At 62.6% G+C, this 16,626-nt stretch overlaps 2 protein-coding genes and 1 long non-coding RNA gene across 4 annotated transcripts; all 3 read left to right on the top strand.

The window, feature by feature from the left end:
- Positions 1–659: 659 nt before the first annotated feature.
- Positions 660–8,001, top strand: ANKRD24 (ankyrin repeat domain 24). Of its 2 annotated transcripts, none has more exons than XM_077788826.1 (19): positions 660–875; positions 2,831–2,961; positions 3,044–3,132; positions 3,429–3,493; positions 3,812–3,869; positions 3,947–4,017; positions 4,200–4,306; positions 4,383–4,570; positions 4,750–4,778; positions 4,876–4,968; positions 5,141–5,245; positions 5,336–5,380; positions 5,478–5,576; positions 5,652–5,724; positions 5,820–5,941; positions 6,021–7,160; positions 7,396–7,533; positions 7,607–7,672; positions 7,796–8,001. In XM_077788826.1, exons 1-19 carry the CDS (start codon positions 840–842, stop codon positions 7,871–7,873), a joined length of 2,733 nt encoding a protein of 910 aa, XP_077644952.1. In that variant the 5' UTR covers positions 660–839; the 3' UTR covers positions 7,874–8,001. The 2 variants fall into 2 exon arrangements, with proteins under 2 accessions (XP_077644952.1, XP_031363035.2); XM_031507175.2 differs by lacking the exon at positions 660–875 and adding an exon at positions 1,725–1,867.
- Positions 8,002–8,301: 300 nt separating this feature from the next.
- Positions 8,302–10,957, top strand: EBI3 (Epstein-Barr virus induced 3). The gene is made up of 7 exons (XM_021546180.2): positions 8,302–8,311; positions 8,829–8,959; positions 9,309–9,524; positions 9,617–9,734; positions 9,803–9,963; positions 10,431–10,594; positions 10,677–10,957. Exons 2-7 carry the CDS (start codon positions 8,860–8,862, stop codon positions 10,827–10,829), a joined length of 912 nt encoding a protein of 303 aa, XP_021401855.2. The 5' UTR covers positions 8,302–8,311; positions 8,829–8,859; the 3' UTR covers positions 10,830–10,957.
- A 560-nt stretch (positions 10,958–11,517) lies between these two features.
- LOC116184531 (uncharacterized) lies at positions 11,518–15,733 on the top strand. Its single transcript, XR_004149287.1, has 3 exons — positions 11,518–11,566; positions 13,272–13,312; positions 15,700–15,733. It is a non-coding gene; the product is annotated as an uncharacterized LOC116184531 (long non-coding RNA).
- The last annotated feature ends 893 nt before the right edge of the window (positions 15,734–16,626 follow it).

Below are 16,626 nucleotides of genomic sequence, written 5' to 3'. Positions count from 1 at the left end.
CAGGGAAGGACAGGGGTGCCAGGGAGGAGCAGGGGTGCCAGGGAAGGACAGGGGTGCCAGGGAGGAGCAGGGGTGCCAGGGAGGAGCAGGGGTGCCAGGGAAGGACAGGGGTGCCAGGGAAGGACAGGGGTGCCAGGGAGGAGCAGGGGTGCCAGGGAGGAGCAGGGGTGCCAGGGAAGGACAGGGGTGCCAGGGAAGGACAGGGGTGCCAGGGAGGGACAGGGGTGCCAGGGAGGAGCAGGGGTGCCAGGGAAGGACAGGGGTGCCAGGGAAGGACAGGGGTGCCAGGGAGGGACAGGGGTGCCAGGGAAGGACAGGGGTGCCAGGGAGGAGCAGGGGTGCCAGGGAAGGACAGGGGTGCCAGGGAGGAGCAGGGGTGCCAGGGAGGAGCAGGGGTGCCAGGGAAGGACAGGGGTGCCAGGGAGGAGCAGGGGATGCTGACAAGAACACGAGGTGCTGTCAGAACCAGGGGCTGCCAGGGTGGGGAAGGGGATGTCAGGTCAGGACAAGAGGTGCCACCAAGGGCGGGGGGTGTTTGGGATGGGCAAGGGGTGCCAACCATCAGAGCCCAGCCCTCCCCAGCACCCCAGGCCGTGTCCCTTGTCCCCAAACACGGCCCGGCCCGGCCCCCCCCCGCCTGCCCGGGGCTGTAACCGCAGCCGCGGCCGTAATACAATCCCCGGCTCCGGTTCCCGGCTGCGGGCGCTGCGCTGGGAACGCCAGGACGGGCTGGGAGCAGCGGGACCGGGGGCGCTGAGCTGTCCCCAGGCAGGGACAGACCCTCCTGGAGCGTGGCCATCCCTCCCGAGCAGCTGCCACGGGGCTGAGGCTGAGCCACCATGAAGAGCCTGAAGGCCAAGTTCAAGAAGGCAGATGTGAGTGCCATCCCTGGGGACATGGGGACACGGTGACCTGCTGCAGGGTGTCTGTGGGGACACGGGGATCTGCTCCAGGGTGTCTGTGGGGACACGGTGACCTGCTCCAGGGTGTTTGTGGGGACACGGGGACCTGCCCTGGGACACGGAGTGGTCGCTCACAACGGGGACAGCAGTCCTACAGAAGTTGGCACTGCCACTCTGGCTGGTGGGATCAAGCCCCCAGTGCACCCCCTGTGCTCCCAGAGCCATCGCTGGGAGTGGGGCAGAGCAAAGGAGAGGGAAGCAGATCCCAGGTCCCCTCCCTGTCCCCCTCCTGGGGACAAGTGCCACTTTGCCAGCTGCCACAGCCCGTGGAACCAGCCTGTCGATGCTCCTCAATTATTCAGCAGCAGCCTGGCATGGGGCCGCAGAGGGCAGAGGGGGACAGCGCTGTCCCCAGTGCACTGGGAGGGACACAGCAGGGGACATGGGGACACAGCTTGAAGCCCCTCACCCGGAGTCTGTGGGACCATCCTGCTCGGGGCGCTCCATGCCTCAGTTTCCCCACACTGCCCTGGACACGTCCCTGAAAGGCTCCCGATGTCCTGCTGCCAGCGGGACTGCCCGGACAGCGTCTGGGGACCCTCTGCGTTTCGGGGTTCCTCCCTGGAGGTGTTTGGGGGGTCCCAGGTCCCCCCATCGGGGGCCGGGAGGATGCTCAGGATGCTCAGCCCTGCCTGGGAGCCGCTCCGAGGCGGGATGCAGGGATGCAGGGATGCAGGGATGCGCTGAGGAGGGAGGGAAGGAGGGAGGGCCGGGGGCGGAGGAGGCGGGTCCGGCTCCCACTGCCGCAGCCCCGGCCCCCGCCCGGGCGGCGATGCCGGAGCGCTCCGGGCTCGGGGGTGCCCGTGCCGGCCGGGGCGGGGAGCGGGGGGCGCATGGCGTCCTCCCGCCGCCTCCTGCTCAGCACCATGAAGCAGATCTGCCTTTGTGCCGCCGCCTCCTTCGCGGTACGTCCCGCTCCCCTCCCGGCTCCCCTCTGCTCGCGTCCCGCGGGCTGAGCCGTGTCCCCCCCGCCCCACCTGCACCCCACATCCCCATCCCCATCCCGGGGCTCCCCGTGTCCTCCCCATCCTGCTTTGTCCTTGCCTGGCCAGGGAGTGGGGGGAGCGGGCACCACCCTCCCAGTTTGCCAGGAGCCCTGGGAGACTGGTTTGCTCCCTGTGCCTGGTCCCACCGGGCTGGAGGGGCTCGGGGGCACCCGGCGGGCACAGGCGGGTTTGGGACAGGTGCCAGCGGCTCCCGAAAGGTGACATCCATTTCCTGCCACCGCGAGCGCAGCCAGCGCCGCTTTGTCGTCACGGGCTGTGGGGTGAACCCGGGACTTGCAGTCCCTGTCCTGGTCCTGTCCCACTGCGGGTCCTCCTTCGGGACAGGGAGCACCGGGAGAGCAAATCCCAGCCAGCTGCGGTCCTGTTTTGGGGGGCACAGCGCTGTGCCCCGTTATCCCGGGAGGCTGGGGCATCCCTGGGGATCTGCTCTCGCTGCCAGCTGTGCTCGCCCTGGTTTGATCCCTTCCTCCTCCGGGAGCAAAGCAGGGCTGGGAATGGGACTCCCATGGGTTCTGACTGGGTTTAGTACTGGGATTTCAGGGTGGCAGGGGCAAACCCCTGTACAGTTGGGCTCAGTCCCAAATCCCAGCCTGGCACAGCTAAACTGGGCTGTGTCTGTAAATCCCCCACTCTGTGAGCTGCAAACTGGGGGACTGGAGGGGATTTTCATCCCAATCCCTGCTGAACTCTCCGTACCTGGGAGTGAGCTCGGAGGAGAGGGGGACAGACACGGCCACCCCCAGGGACAGGGCTGGAAGGGGCACAACAGGGCTGGGGACAAGGAGAGCCAGCCCAGCCCAGCCCTGGGGACAGCACTGTCACAGCTGACACTGTCACAGCCTCCTCTGGGCCCTGTTGCAGAGCCAGGACTGGACCAAGAACGACGAGAAGCTGCTGCAGGCCGTGGACTACAACGATGCCGGGCGGGTCACGTCGCTCCTGCTCCGCAAGGGCCTGGTGCCCACCAAGCTGGACGCGGAGGGCAAATCCGCGTGCGTGCCAGGCCCTGCCCTGGGGACACGGCTGGGGACAGGGGACATCCTCTGAGTCCCTCAGCCCCTGGTCTCGCTGTAGGTTCCACCTGGCCGCCACGCGGGGCAATGTGGACTGCCTGGAAGCAATGCTGGCCCACGGCGTGGATGCCATGACCAAGGACAGCTCGGGTGAGGGCATGGCCACCATGTGCCCCTGCCTAATGCCATGGGCCACACAGGGCCACTGGTCATCCCCAGGTGTTGAGGATGAGGGGACAGAGGTGGTGGCCACACCTGGGGGGCTGTAAATTGTCCCAGTTTCCTAAAGGAGCTCTATTATTGCTTCATGAGCTCCTGGGGTCGTTCCCTTCCTGTTCAGCCCCATTCCAGCAGATCCTGCTTTGTGCCTGTCTCTCTCTGTCCCTAAGCTGTCCCCTCTGGCACAGCCCTGCTGGCCATGCTCTGACCTGTTTGTCCCTTCCCAGGTTACACTGCCCTGCACTTGGCCTCCAAGCACGGCCACCCTCAGTGTGTCAGCAAACTGCTGCAGGTACAGGGAGAGGGAGGAGGGACAGAGGGAGGGAGGGAGGTGCTGTGCCAGCACGGTGTCCTCCCTGTCCTTGAACCCCCTTCCCTCACCAGTGCCAAGGCATGGTGGTTCCCAGCTCTGTGCTGCTGCCTGGCACCAGGGAGCCACAGGGGTCTGTCCCTTGTCCTTCAGCACAGCGTGGAGCCAGAGGGGGTTGGTCTGTCTGTCCCTCTCCTTCACCACACCACAGAGTCTCTCAGTCCTTCATTGTGCCACAGAGCCACTCGAGCAGTCTGTCCCTCTGTCCCCCTCCTCCCGTGACCCAGGCTCTCCCCGCAGGCCTCCTGCCCCGTGGACGTGGCCGATGGCAGTGGCCGGACCGCGCTGCACCTGGCGGGTGAGTAGGGACAGTGCCAGCCCTGTCCTGCTCACGTCCCCGTAGGGGCAGCGCTCAGCCTCTGTCCTTGTCTGCAGCTGCCAGCGGCTGCATCTCCTGCTCCGAGATCCTCTGTGACTTCAAGGCTCCCTTGAACAGCAAGGACAAGGTGGGGTCACACTACTCCTGGTCCTGCTGTGCCAGGCTGGGGCTGTCCCAAAACACAGCACCGCTTGGGGTGGGATGTGGAAATTGGGGTGGGACGTGAAAATTGAGGTGGGACGTGAAAATTGGTGTGATATCGGGAGGATCTGAGTCTCCTCTGCTCATCCTTCCCCCTGCCATGCCCAGGACGGCTCCACGCCGCTGATCCTGGCTGCCAAGATGAGCCACTCGGAGCTGTGCCGGTACCTGCTGCACCGCGGGGCCGCCGTCAACTGCCGGGACCTGCAGGGCAGGTGGGGCAGCAGGGCCGGGGCCCGGCGGCGGCCGCAGGGATGGTTCCCTCCTCACCCACGCTCTCCCCGTGCCCAGGACAGCGCTGATGCTGGCCTGCGAGAGCGGCAGCGTGGACACCGTGGAGGTGCTGGTCAGCGCCGGTGCCCGCGTGGCCGTGGTGGACGCCACCGGCCACGACGCCGCTCACTACGGGCTGGCCACAGGCAACGTCCTCATCCAGCACCTCCTGCAAGAGGCGGCCCAGCGCCGCTCCTGGGCCAGCGGTGAGGCTGCCGGGCCGCCCCGGGCTCCCTGCCACCGTCGGACAGGGCTGGCAGAGGCTGCGGGGATGTGTCCCCTTTTCCTGGGTGTTTGGGGCTGCCTTTGCCTGTGCTGTCCCCAGCCTCTGCTCTGAGCTCTGAGCCTCTAAATCTCCCCAATTTCTCTTCGCTCTGCTCCACAGAAGAGGACTCAGCTGAGCAGACGTCGCAGGTGAGGGGCTGGTGCCCATCCCTGGAGGGTCCCCTGGCTCAGGAAGGAGGGAGGGCACTGTGGGTGTGACGTCCCCTCTGCCCTGGGGTGTCCGCAGACATCTTCGCCCAGCCAGTCATCTGTCAGGGAGAAGAGCAGCACCCCGAGGAAGAGGAAGGCCCCTCTGCCTCCCCTGGGCACCCCCAGCCAGGTGAGAAACAGGTCCCCAGGTCCCCACCTGGCCTGAGTAGCCCAAAACACTCCTCGATGAAGGATCCCCTCATTGGGGGTTGGTGCCAAAAAGCCCCCTCGGGCACACAGTGGGATTTTTGGGGTTTCCTGTGCCAGGAGTTGGACTCGATGCTTTCCGTGATTCCCTGCAGGAGGACCGGGACGCCTACGAGGAGATCGTGCGGCTGCGGCAGGAGAGAGCCCAGTTCCTGCAGAAGATCCGGGGCTTGGAGCAGCAGGAGAAGCAGAGACGGGAGGTACCAGCTGCAGGGTCCTGGGGAGCAGAGGGGACAGGGGAGATGGGGACAGCACTCACCCCTCCCTCTTTTCTCCTTGGGTCCCGCCAGCGGGCAGAGCTGGATGAGGCATCCCTGCGTTCCATGGAGAAGCAGGTGAGGCCTCAGCTCTCCGCGGGGTCCTGGTGCTGGGAATGCCACCAGGACTCTGCCAGGAGCCAAGGGGACCCTATTCCCATACCCTGCCCTGCAGATCCGGGAGCTGGAGGAGCGGCTGGTGGCACGGGATGGGGAGAAGGAGAAGCTGGGCAAGGAAGTGGAGGCTCTGCGGAGCCGCCTGTCCTCGATGGAGGTGGGTGTGGGCAGGACACAGCTGGCAGTGCCCAGGGCTGGGCACAGGGGCATCACCTCCACCCTGCACCCCCAGAATGAGAAGGAGAACACGAGCTATGACATTGAGACGCTGCAGGACGAGGAGGGAGAGCCGCTTGAGTTCCCAGGTAGGTCTTGCCAGCCTCCCAATAACACCTCGGGGAGGTGACACTGGGCAGTGGGGGCACAGGTGGGCACCGCCCCATGTCCCTGTGCCCTGCAGGAGCGGAGATGCTGCTCTCCAAGAAGACACTGAGCCCCTCGGCCGAGGAGCTGCTGGCCACTCTCCAGGGGCAGGTGCAGTCCCTGACCGTGCAGAACAAGGAGCTGAGAGAGAAAATCCAGGCATGTCCCCCTCTGTCCATCCGTCTGTCCCTCCATTCCCTGTCCCCTGGCCCACGGTGGCCTCACGGTCTCTCGGCAGGTGCTGGAGAACTACGAGCGGGACGAGAGCAGCCCCCCTGCCCCGGGGGACGTGGTGCCCGCCAGCCTGTACCAGGCCCTGCAGCGGGAGCTGGAGCGGCTGCGGGCGCAGGGCAGGGAGGCCACGGCTCGGGCCGGAGGGGACGGGCAGCGCGCGGCCTCGGAGCCCATCCCAGAGGGAACCGCGGGGCCGCGTCCCGCCGAGGAGCCGGCCTGGGCCTGGGGCGAGTGCAAGGCAGCACTGGGCGAGCTGGGGGTGCAGACATCCTCCTCCTCCTCACCCTCGGGCGAGCGGGAGCCGGGCGCAGAGCTGGCGGAGGCACGGGCGGCCCTGAAGCGGGCGCAGACCGAGCTGGAGGAGCGGGAACGGCGACTGAAGGAGCTGCAGGCCCAGCTGCAGGCTGCGGAGGCTGCGGCCTCACCAGGAGCCTCTGCGGAGGAGGCGTCGAGGGACAAGGAAGCACTGCTGGAGCGCTGCGGGCGCGCCGAGGCCGAGGCCGAGGCGCTGCGGCGGGAGCTGGAGGCCAGGCCGAGAGCTGCGGACGCGGCGCGGCAGCGGGCGGAGGCCGAGGCGCAGCTGGCAGAGCTGGCAGAGCTGCGGGCCGCGCTGGCGCGCAGGGAGGCCGAGCTGGGCGCGCTGCGGGAGCGGCTGCGGCAGCACGAGAAGGAGGCCCCGGCGTGGCTGCAGCGGGCGCAGGCCGAGGGCTGGGTGCCCCGGGACGAGCACGCCCGCGCCACGGCGGCACTGCAGGAGCAGGCGCGGGGCCTGCGGGAGCGCCTGGCGCAGCTGGAGGCCGCGGCCGACGCCAAGGCCCGCGAGGCCGCCCGGCTGCAGGCAGAGCTGGCGGCGGCCGTGCCGCGGGCGCAGCACGAGGCGGCCGAGGCCGGGCTGCGGGCGGAGGCGGCGGCGCTGGCGCAGCGGCTGCAGGAGCTGGAGCGGCGGCACGAGAAGACGTGCGAGGAGGTGTTCCGCGTGCAGCGGCAGGCGCTGTTCATGAAGAGCGAGCGGCAGGCGGCCGAGGACAGGCTGGGCGCCACGCAGAAGCAGCTGGAGCAGGCCCAGGACGAGGCGCGGCGGCTGCGGGAGCTCCACGGCCACGCCGAGGATGCGGCACGGCTGGTCAGGGACAGGGACAGGAAGGTAGGGGACAGGGAGTCAGGAGGGGATGGTGGCCTCAGAGCCGTACACGTGCTGTCACTGAATTTGGGTTGGGAGGGACCTTAAATGTCTTCCCATTCCACCCCCTGCCATGGGCAAGGACACTGGCCGCCACCCCAGGGTGCTCCAAGCCCTGTCCAGCCCAGCCTCGGACATTGCTGGGGATGGGGCAGCCGCAGCTGCTCGGGGTAACCCGTAACCCCTGCGCCCTGTGCAGATCACGGAGCTCTCCAAGGAGGTTTTCAGGCTGAAGGAAGCTCTGAATGCTCTGCCCGAGTCGGGGGGGCCCCCACAATCACCGCCCAACACGGCCGCGCTCCAGGCGCGGATCCGGGCGCTGGAGGAGAAGCTGGAGGTGGGTCACCTGGAGGGTTCGGGGCTCCCCCGAGCCCCCAGCCCTGTGGCCAAACCCCCTCCCTGTGCTGCAGGAGACAGAGACGAGGCACAGCAAGGTGGTGACGCTGTACCGGAGCCACCTGCTCTATGCCGTGCAGGTCAGCTGGGGACAGCTGGGGACACCGCGGTGGGGGCTGAGCCAGGTGCCAGCCCAGGGACACGCACAGAGCCTCCCTGATGTCCCCACTCCGGTGTGCCCACCAATGTCCCCTCCACCCCAGGGCCACATGGACGAGGACGTGCAGAGGCTCCTGTGCCAAATCCTGAGGATGCAGCGGCTGCAGGAGCAGGGCAGATGAGCCCCTGCCAGCACGGGTGGCACGGGGATGGGGAGACAGGTCTGTCACAGCACCCTGTGTGTCACTTTGCTTGTCACAGCACCCAGCCCACCCCCAGCACAGCAGCAATAAAGTTATTTATAGTCACACTAATGGGGTGGCTCCTCTCTGGGGGCACTGGGGTGGGCACAGGGGGCTGTGGGGACCTGGGGGGACAGCAGGGGATCCGTGCCACCATCTCCAGCCCTACTGTCTCTTGAGGGGAGAGGTGACCGTGAAGGGAGGGAGTGGTGGCAGGGGAGAGGTGGGAGGCCTGTTGGCCAGGGCTGGAATCCCTTTCCCAAGGGCGCGGGAAGCGGCTCCATCCCCACGGGAACCAACGGCACTTCCTGCGAGGAAATGGGCTGGGAAGCGCCGGGATCCGGCGGGGACACTGCGGTCCCAGCCAGCCCTGCTGCGGTGAGCGTCTGGGGGCACTGGGATCCCCACGGGCAGTGCAGGGGGTGTTGGAGGTCTGGGTAGCCCCAAATCCAGGGAAAGCGGAGCGTGTCCCCTCTGGGGCTGAGCCAGCCCATGGCTGTGGCGGGAGGTGACGAGGGCAGGAGCTGTCCCTGTGGTGCTGGGCTTGGGGACAGCAGGAAGCTCAGCTTGGCCCCCAGGCCAGGCTTCGGGGGTCTCTGTGAGGGACAGTCCTGCCCTGGATGGATACAAACCCCTGATTCCAGGTGTGGGACTGCAGGGGTGGCTGCAGGTCCCCCTGGGAAACTGTAGGAACAGTGGGAATTTTCAGCCCTTCTCTTTCCTGGCTGGAGGGTCGGACCCCTTTGGAACCCATCCCTCTGCAGGGTGTGTGGCAGGGCCGGGGGGAAACTGAGGCACAGCAGTGTGGGGTGACTCCAGGGTGATGTCCCCGGCCCCCTGGGGACTTGTGGTGTCTGTGCTGTCCCCAGTGCTAGGTGTGCTCCTGTCCCCACAGGTGCCTGGGCAGCCCCACTGGGTCTCCTGGCATGAGGTGGCTTTGGGTTGTGGCTTTGGTGGCACCCGCCTGCACTGTCCCCTACAACGGCACGGCAGGGAGCACTGGGGATGGGGACAACGGGGACACAGGTATGGGGGACTGGGGGGACTGGGATGGAGGCTGGGGGGGTCTGGGGATCCTGGATACAGCAGGACTGGGCAGACCGGGAGTCCTGAGGCTGGAGATGGAGGGAGCAGGGATGGAAGGGACTGCGGACAGTGAGGGGACAATGACAGGGTCTTTAGGGAGGGACTGGGGACATTGGGGTACAGAAATGGGCACACAGGGATTGATGATGCCTGTGGTCTGGGGGCATGGGGTGACCAGGGGCACAGGTGGGGGTCTGGGGACACTGGGAATGGCATTGGGGGGCGCAGGGAGGCCAAGACCCTTCCTGATGCAGTGTCCCTGCCCCTCCGTGTCCCCGTGTGTCCCCAGGCCCCTGCACCCCTCAGCACGGCTCCCTGGGCACCGAGGTGCTGCTGCCGTGCCCGGGGGGCGCGGCCGAGTGGCGCCGGGGGGGCACCGTGCTGGGCACGTTCCCGGCCCCGGGGCTGGCCCTGCCCAACGCCAGCCTGGCCCATGAGGGCCACTACAGCTGCCACCACCCTGTCACCGGCGAGACCTGGGCCACCCTCTGCCTGCGGCTGGGCTGTGAGTGCCCCCAGCCCTGCTGTGACCCCCCTGGCCGGGGGTCCCTGAGGGTGCTGGCAGTGGGGTGATCCCTGTCCCGTCCTCTGTCCCAGACCCGCCCCCGCCACCAGCCATCGAGTGCTGGGCCACCAGCTACCCCCAGGCCGTGAACTGCTCCTGGGGGCTGAGCCCCAATCCCCGGCTGGACACCGACTTTGTGGCCACCTACAGGTCAGTGGGGGTCCCCAGAGCCTCTCCCCGTGTCCCCCAGCCCTTGGCAGCTGTCCCTGTGTCCCCAGGCACGGCACGGACACAGGTGAGTGCAGCCTCACGGGCCCGCGGAGCTGCTCCTTCGGGGACCTGCAGGTGTTTTCCCTCACTCCCTACGAGCTGAACGTGACAGCCCGGAACCCCCTGGGAGCTGCCTCCGGAGCGCTGTCCTTCCTCCTGGAGAACATCAGTGAGTGCTGCGGCATGGGGGACACCGGGGTCTCACCCTCTGGGGCTCTGCCCTCCTCGGGATGTGGGATCATCACTGCAGCGACTTGCTGGGGTTCAGACCGTCCCTGCACAGCTCACAGGGACACGACAATCCCATGCTGGATCCTGCAGCCACAATGTCCTCCCTTGGTCTGAAAATGAAGGAAAGTGACTTTTTCCAGGCAGTGGTGGGACAAGAGGGTTGGTTTTAATCTAAAGGAGGATTTAGATGGGATATTGGAAAAAATTCTTCCCTGTGAGGGTGGTGAGGCACTGGAATGGGATTCCCAGAGAAGCTGTGCCTGCCCCTGGATCCCTGGAAGCATCCAAGGCCAGGCTGGACAGGACTTGGAGCAGCCTGGGACGGTGGAAGGTGGGATGAGATGATCCTCAGGGTCCCTTCCTGCCCAAACCATCCTGGAGTTCTCTCATTCTTTGTGTCCCCAGTAAAGCCGGATCCCCCCGAGGCCCTGCGGGTCTCCCCCATCCCTGGGGAGCCCCAGAAGCTGCTGCTGCAGTGGAGCCCTCCATCATCCTGGCCATTCCCGGAGTATTTCCCGCTCCAGTACCGCATCCGCTACTCCCGGGACAACGACTCCGTCCCCACCACGGTACTGCCACCCCCCCGGGTAAACTGAGGCACGGCTGCGGCTGTGCCTGGTGTGTCCCTGTCCCTGACCCCGCTGTGCCCAGGTGGGGCCATACGAGCTGACGTCCCACACGCTGACGGACCTGGAACCCGGCAGCCTCCACCACATCCAGGTGGCCGCCAAGGACCTCTCGGACTGCGGGGAATTCAGCGCCTGGAGCGCGCCGGCCTCGGGGACACCCTGGCTGGGGCTGTGACAGCCAGGCAGCGCCGCTGTCCCCATGCCAGGCCTGCTGCTGTCCCTTGTCCCACGCCAGCAGCGCGGAGCCACCAGGGCTGCCAGGAACGGGCAATAAAAGGCCTTGAGGCTTCGTCCCTCTTCTAACTGGGGTGTTTGTGATGGCTGAGCTGCCCCTGGGGTAGGTCCGTTCACTGCCCTCAGGGCCGGTCGCTTTGCTGTTCCAGAACAACCCCTTTGTTTTCCTGCTTTTGACCCTTTTTTGCCCTTGGGGTCTGTTCCTTTTCTGCCCCTTCGCCCTCCGCCCCGCCCCGTCCCTCAGCGCCCACAGCAGGCTGGAAGGGTGGGCGGCCATGTCGGACGTGCGCTGCGGCGGGGGGAGTGCCGACATTAACGAGGGGCGCCTGTTCCCTGCGCGGCGCTCCCCGGGCCGAGACGGCCGCAGCCTCGGGGAGCCCCGGGACTCACGGGCCTCACACCGGAGCCCCGGGGCTCACACCGGAGCCGCGGAGAGTTCCACACCTCACACCGGAGTCCGGTGGCCATTACAGACCCCCCCCCGCCGTGCCCCCTGATGGTCCCGTCCGTCGCTGCCTTCCCGCGCTCCAGCGGGGAGGGCAGCGCATGCGCAGCGAGGCTCGCGGGCGGTGGCGCCCCCGCCTGGTTCCGGCGCGTCCCGCCGCCCCTGCGCGCGGGGCCGGGCGACCCCGGGGCTCAGTCCCTGAGGGCCGGGCGGATGGCGGGAAAGGGCGGCAGGTATGGAGGGGTTTGGGTGCGAAACGGACCCTAAAGATCGTCCTGGGCCACCCCTGCCACGAGCAGAGACACCTTCCACTGCCCCATGCTGCTCCAAGTCTCGTCCAGCCTTGGCATCCAGGGGCACATGGATTCTTGGACACTGCCAGGGATCCAGGGGCAGCCCCAGGTGCTCTGGGCACCTTGTGCCAGGGCCTCAGCACCCTCTCAGGGGGGAATTCCTTCCCAATATCCCATCTCTGGGATTTGATGGGGACCTAGACATAGGTCTGCCACATTCCAGAGAGCACCGAGGCCTTTCCCAAGCTTTACCCGGCTTTGTGCCCTCCAGATTTTCTTCCCTGAGCTCTCCTGGGCTCTGGAAGCACTTTCTGTCCTCACAGAGGAAAAAGGAAAAAGGGCTGGTTCGTCCCATCCTGTGAAATCCCACCTCTCTCCAGCTGATGGCACGATTGGGAGCATGTGGAGCCGAGCTTTTTCCCAGGAAGACAGACAGCCTGTTGGACAAAATCCCAGTTTTCCATCTCAGGTATCCGAGACGGCGCAGCCTCACACCCAGCCTGGAATGAGAGCAGGGAAGAACCTGGTTCTTATAAAATGAGAAAATAAATACGAGTCGCCAGGTCAGGGATGGGACCCGAGTTATCTGCGGGATGAGCAGCTGGCAGTTGGAGCTTCCAAAGGATTTCCAGCCCCGGGAATAGGCTCCCACCAGCAGGAGTTAATGGGATGTCAGTCCACAGGAGAGCTTCCTTCCATGGGACATGTGGGATGGAGGCAATGATCCCTGCAGGCTTCCAGCTCCTCCTGTGTCTGCCTTCCAGCTGCGTAACCTTCCAAACACACAGCAAAGGGAAAATCCCTGGGAAAGTGGCGGCTGCCTTCGGCCTCCCGCTGGCAGTCGGCTCTGGAGTGTCCATTCCGTGGTCCCAAAGCAGCTGGCCGGCACACCTGGGCTGTCCTGGGGTGATCCTGGGGTGATCCTGTAACCCAAACAGCCTCGGGGGTGTCTGGAGTGAAATGGGGGGTCTGGGATCAGCCCTGTGGAGCAGCTGCTGGCTTGGGAATGCAGCTTTGCAAGGCAAAAGTGGATTTACATGAAGGGGACAAATTTCCCCTCCTGGTTGTCTCGGTAGTTTGTGGATTTTGCTGTGTGAGCAAGAAAAAACAATAAATTATACTGCTTATTTCAGGGAGGCAGAATTGCTTAACACTTAAAACCAGGACCAGTTATTTTTTCTTCCTGGCTCCATCTCATCACATCTGACCTTAGGAAGGACGTCAGCTCTCCTGCAAAATTCCCATATTTTAGGGTGACAATAATCACTCAGTCCTCCCAGGGAGTGGGACGGGTCAATATTAAAAAAAGGTGTTTAAGCTTTTTGTTGGTTCATATTTTCCTAAAGCTGCTGCGGCACTGTAAAATCAGTTTAAAGCAGCAGAAATTCTGCATTCTTTCTAAAACATGATGGCAGATTCCTGAGAGCTTTTCCAGGATGGTTCCTGTGCCATTTGTGTTTGTTTTGTCCTTTTGATTTTGGATTCTGATTTCAAAATGGCCTTGGCAGGACAGGTTCAGTCGGTACCTGGCAGCTCTCAGATCTCACAGAGGTTTCTCCATCATTTATGTTCAGATTCTGGGGCTGTCTCAGTAACCAAAAGACACTTTTGATTAATTTATTTCCGTAGTAATTTGCATTTCCAGGACAAGACGGGAGCTGTGTTGGAACACGGGAACAGACACAGGTACACCCCAAACCTCTCGGCCAAGGAAACCCTGGAGCAGTGTCACGAGAGCCTTTTCCAGCTGCTGTCCCTGATCCCTGGGTAGGCTGGGAAGGGAATCTCTGACAGCACAGGAGCTTTTTTTACTCCTGTAATGTGACTTCCCTGGCTTTCCTGTGCCAGCAGCACAGGGGTGTGTAAGTCAAGCCATGATTTGGGAGGAAAGGAGCCTGCACACCCTGACTTTCATGGGTGGAGAGCTTGGCAATCCTCACTCAGACCCTTTCCAGCCTGGGGTTTTGGCCTCAGGAGAAGGGCCCTGCTGGGGAGCTGCCCCTAAAACCTTCTCTGCATTTTCTTGCACCTTCCCAAGGCTCCTGGGTTTAGTCTGGGGCTTGTTCTACCTCAGCACTGGGGAACTTCACAATCACAGTGTTCCTGAGTGGCCCCTCTGTGCCAGGCAAAGGGGCTCTGCTGCTTCCCTCCTTCCCTTTACAGCCCCTCCGGGTGCAGTGAAACTGCTGATTCCCATTTAAGGGATAATGCTGGGCACTAACAAGCTCGCCTCCCTTTTAAAAGCCAGTGCTGGTCTCAGGAGATCTAATTTAGGAACACGTGGAAGGCCAGGGTGTCCTCCAGGGCTCCGAGGTGGGAGCTGCTCTGTGAGGAGCTCCAGTGTGGTTGGCTGCCAGAGCCTGGAGTATTTTTATCCATATCCAAGCTGCCAGGGGCTCCTGGCCCCACCTGAGCGTAGTGCAGGACAGACTCACCTTTGCAGCAGGCGTTTGTTCTCCCAGGGACTGGCAGCAGGATTCTGTGGGAATTCCTGTTTGTCCTTTGCCATGGGTTTGATCTTTCCCAAAGGTTTTGGGAGAGGATGGCAGAGCTCTCCAGAACTCATCCCGTGATGTCAAACTGGCCCAGCAGAGACATGGATGAATTCGTGAGAGCAAAGCAGAAACATTCTGCTGAAATACAAAGGGAGAAGACCTCGTTCCCAACATGTGGCAGTGTTTGGATGAGGGAAGGTGTTTCTCGGATATAGAGAAATAAATATTGGAGAGGGATGTTGGACAATGGCCTGGAGTGCCAGGACACAGGGAATGGCTTCCCACTGCCAGAAGGTAGGGATAGATGGGATATTGGGATGGAATTCCTCTCTTTGAGGGTGCGGAGGCCCTGGTTCAGGGTGCCTGGAAGTGTCCAGGGCCAGGTTGGATGAGGCTTGGAGTCACCTGGGACAGTGGAAGGTGTCCCTGCCCATGGCAGGGGTGGCACTGGATGGATTTAAGGTCCCTTCCAACCCAAACCATCTTGGGATTCTTGATTCTATAAACCTGTGTTCCTAACAAGGACAGAACCACCCCCCAAAGTCAGAACCCCCCAAGATGGTGACATCCAGCCCCAGGAATGCCATGGTGATGGGAGTGACAGGAAAGAATGGGGTCCTGGGTGTCCAGAGACGAGCAGGAGACATGAAAGCAGCCAGCTTCACCCTGGTCAATATGGTCTGCTTTAAACTCTGTTTTTACTTCAGATTTGGGCTGCCAATAACTCCTTCAAACAATGATCTAATGCCTGTGTGAATGTTTGTAAAACCTCACTGCTCTGGCAGGTTGAGCTCTTGCCAAGAAGCAATCGCATGTAATTAGGGAGAAGGAGTTGGAATCTCCTGGCCTTGGAGCACAGCACATTTTCCAGTTGTGTTTGTCCCATTTGGACCACCTCATTCCTGGGGTGTGCTCCGAGCTGGGGTTTGTGGGACACACTCCTGTCCCCAGGGGAATCTCGGTGGGAAGCAGTGCCAGAAACCTGCTGGAAAACACGAGGTACCTGTGCTGGACAGGGTGACAAGGACAGAACCTGGCACGGGCAGAGCCACAAATGAGATTTTGGGTGCTCAATTCCCTCCGCTTTTCCTGCTCTGCAGGAGATTCCTGAGGAGGCTTTTCAGGCACGTTGAGTCTTGAATGGGAGCTGGGAGCATGGAGAAGCTCCGAGCTTTTGAGGGACACCTGGAAAAACCCTTTCCCTGGAGAACCGGGACAGTCTCAATCTGCTGTGGGATTGGAGAAGTTCAACTGTTCAAAAAGCCCTGGAATAGTTTGGATTGCAGGAATCCTTAAAGGACTTTAGTGCAGCCCCTGTTAAATAGTTGCTACTCACAAAATGAGAAGTTCCCAGTGGGAAATTAGAGCCTGTCCAGGACAGTAGATCCCAGAAAAGGAATGAGGCATCCTTTGCCCACACAGAGTTTAAACCTCATTCCCCACTCTCTCACCTGGCACCTGAGACCCCAAAGGACATTTCCAAGCAAATCCAAGGAAATTTTGACATGGGAAGTTTGGTGAGAAAACCCTTCTTGAAATTCCTGGAGCATCCTGAAATTCCCTCACTCTCTTTTCCAGTTCTGGAGAACCAGGCCTGTTGTGCAGCTCCTGGAGTGTTGTCCTGAAACAACAGAAGGTCAGGGACACACAGGTCAGGTCCTGTGGGACAAGGAGCTGTTATTTATGGAAGGAATTTTTTCCTGAATGTGAGAGAGGAGAGGTGGATTCTGCTTCCCGTTGGAGTTTGAAATCCTAAATTCTAGCCAAGAGACATCACATAAACTCGTGCTGAAGAACCTGACCTAGTTGGAATAATTGGAGGTAATTGTCAGCTCTTTCCAGATGACAAAACCCTTAATCACCAGCAGATGCTCAGCCAACCTCACAAAAAAGGCTGGAAACCCGGGCTGAATGGGGAGGAATTGCTGTCCCAAGGCACCAAGTTTCAGGAATGGGCAGGAATCTTCCTTAGGGGTTTTTCCAATACATGATCAGAGTGGGGCAGTGGTTTGTGCTCATGGCCTGGGCATCTCTGCAGAAATCTGGAATTGTGCCACAAGTGACGCTGGAATATCTGAGAACAATTGGAGATGGAGCAACTCCAAAATGAGGAGCTGCAAGGTTGGGCTGCTCCATGGGTTCCTGTCCCAGATCTGTGAATCCAGACTCTCAGATCCCTGAGCTAGCCTGGGGTTTCCTAAAGTTTGGGATGAGTTGGATGTGAGGTGCTGCATTCCCACAGAGCTGCAGGAGTTGCCTTGGGTTTCACCTGGGAGCTCCCTGCAAGTTGGCAAAGCCCTGAAGAGAGGAGATGGGATCTGATGGGGGTGAGGATGATGAAGGAAGAGTGGGATACTTGGCACTGCCTAGGATATCCCAGTCCCAGCTGTGCTCCTGCACAAGTAGAAATAGTTCTAGAAGTGTCTGTCCTCACCACACAATTAACCTGGATTGCTAATTAGTCATGGAATTGTAGAACCATGGGGTGTCCTGAGCTGGGAGGGA

Source organism: Lonchura striata, chromosome 28 (genome assembly GCF_046129695.1).
Source record: "Lonchura striata isolate bLonStr1 chromosome 28, bLonStr1.mat, whole genome shotgun sequence".
NCBI lineage: Eukaryota > Metazoa > Chordata > Aves > Passeriformes > Estrildidae > Lonchura > Lonchura striata.
This window is presented reverse-complemented; position numbering and strand designations above follow the sequence as displayed.

What these genes read in the sequence shown, in the direction of transcription:
- ANKRD24 (XM_031507175.2), top strand. Translation starts at nt 1,796, where the DNA reads ATGGCGTCCTCCCGCCGCCTCCTGCTCAGCACCATGAAGCAGATCTGC. An exon ending in GCGCCGCTCCTGGGCCAGCG is followed by an intron (nt 4,571 to 4,749) that starts GTGAGGCTGCCG and finishes TCTGCTCCACAG; the next exon opens with AAGAGGACTCAGCTGAGCAG. An exon ending in CCCTGGGCACCCCCAGCCAG is followed by an intron (nt 4,969 to 5,140) that starts GTGAGAAACAGG and finishes GATTCCCTGCAG; the next exon opens with GAGGACCGGGACGCCTACGA.
- EBI3 (XM_021546180.2), top strand. Translation starts at nt 8,860, where the DNA reads ATGAGGTGGCTTTGGGTTGTGGCTTTGGTGGCACCCGCCTGCACTGTC. An exon ending in GACTTTGTGGCCACCTACAG is followed by an intron (nt 9,735 to 9,802) that starts GTCAGTGGGGGT and finishes CTGTGTCCCCAG; the next exon opens with GCACGGCACGGACACAGGTG. An exon ending in CTTCCTCCTGGAGAACATCA is followed by an intron (nt 9,964 to 10,430) that starts GTGAGTGCTGCG and finishes TTGTGTCCCCAG; the next exon opens with TAAAGCCGGATCCCCCCGAG.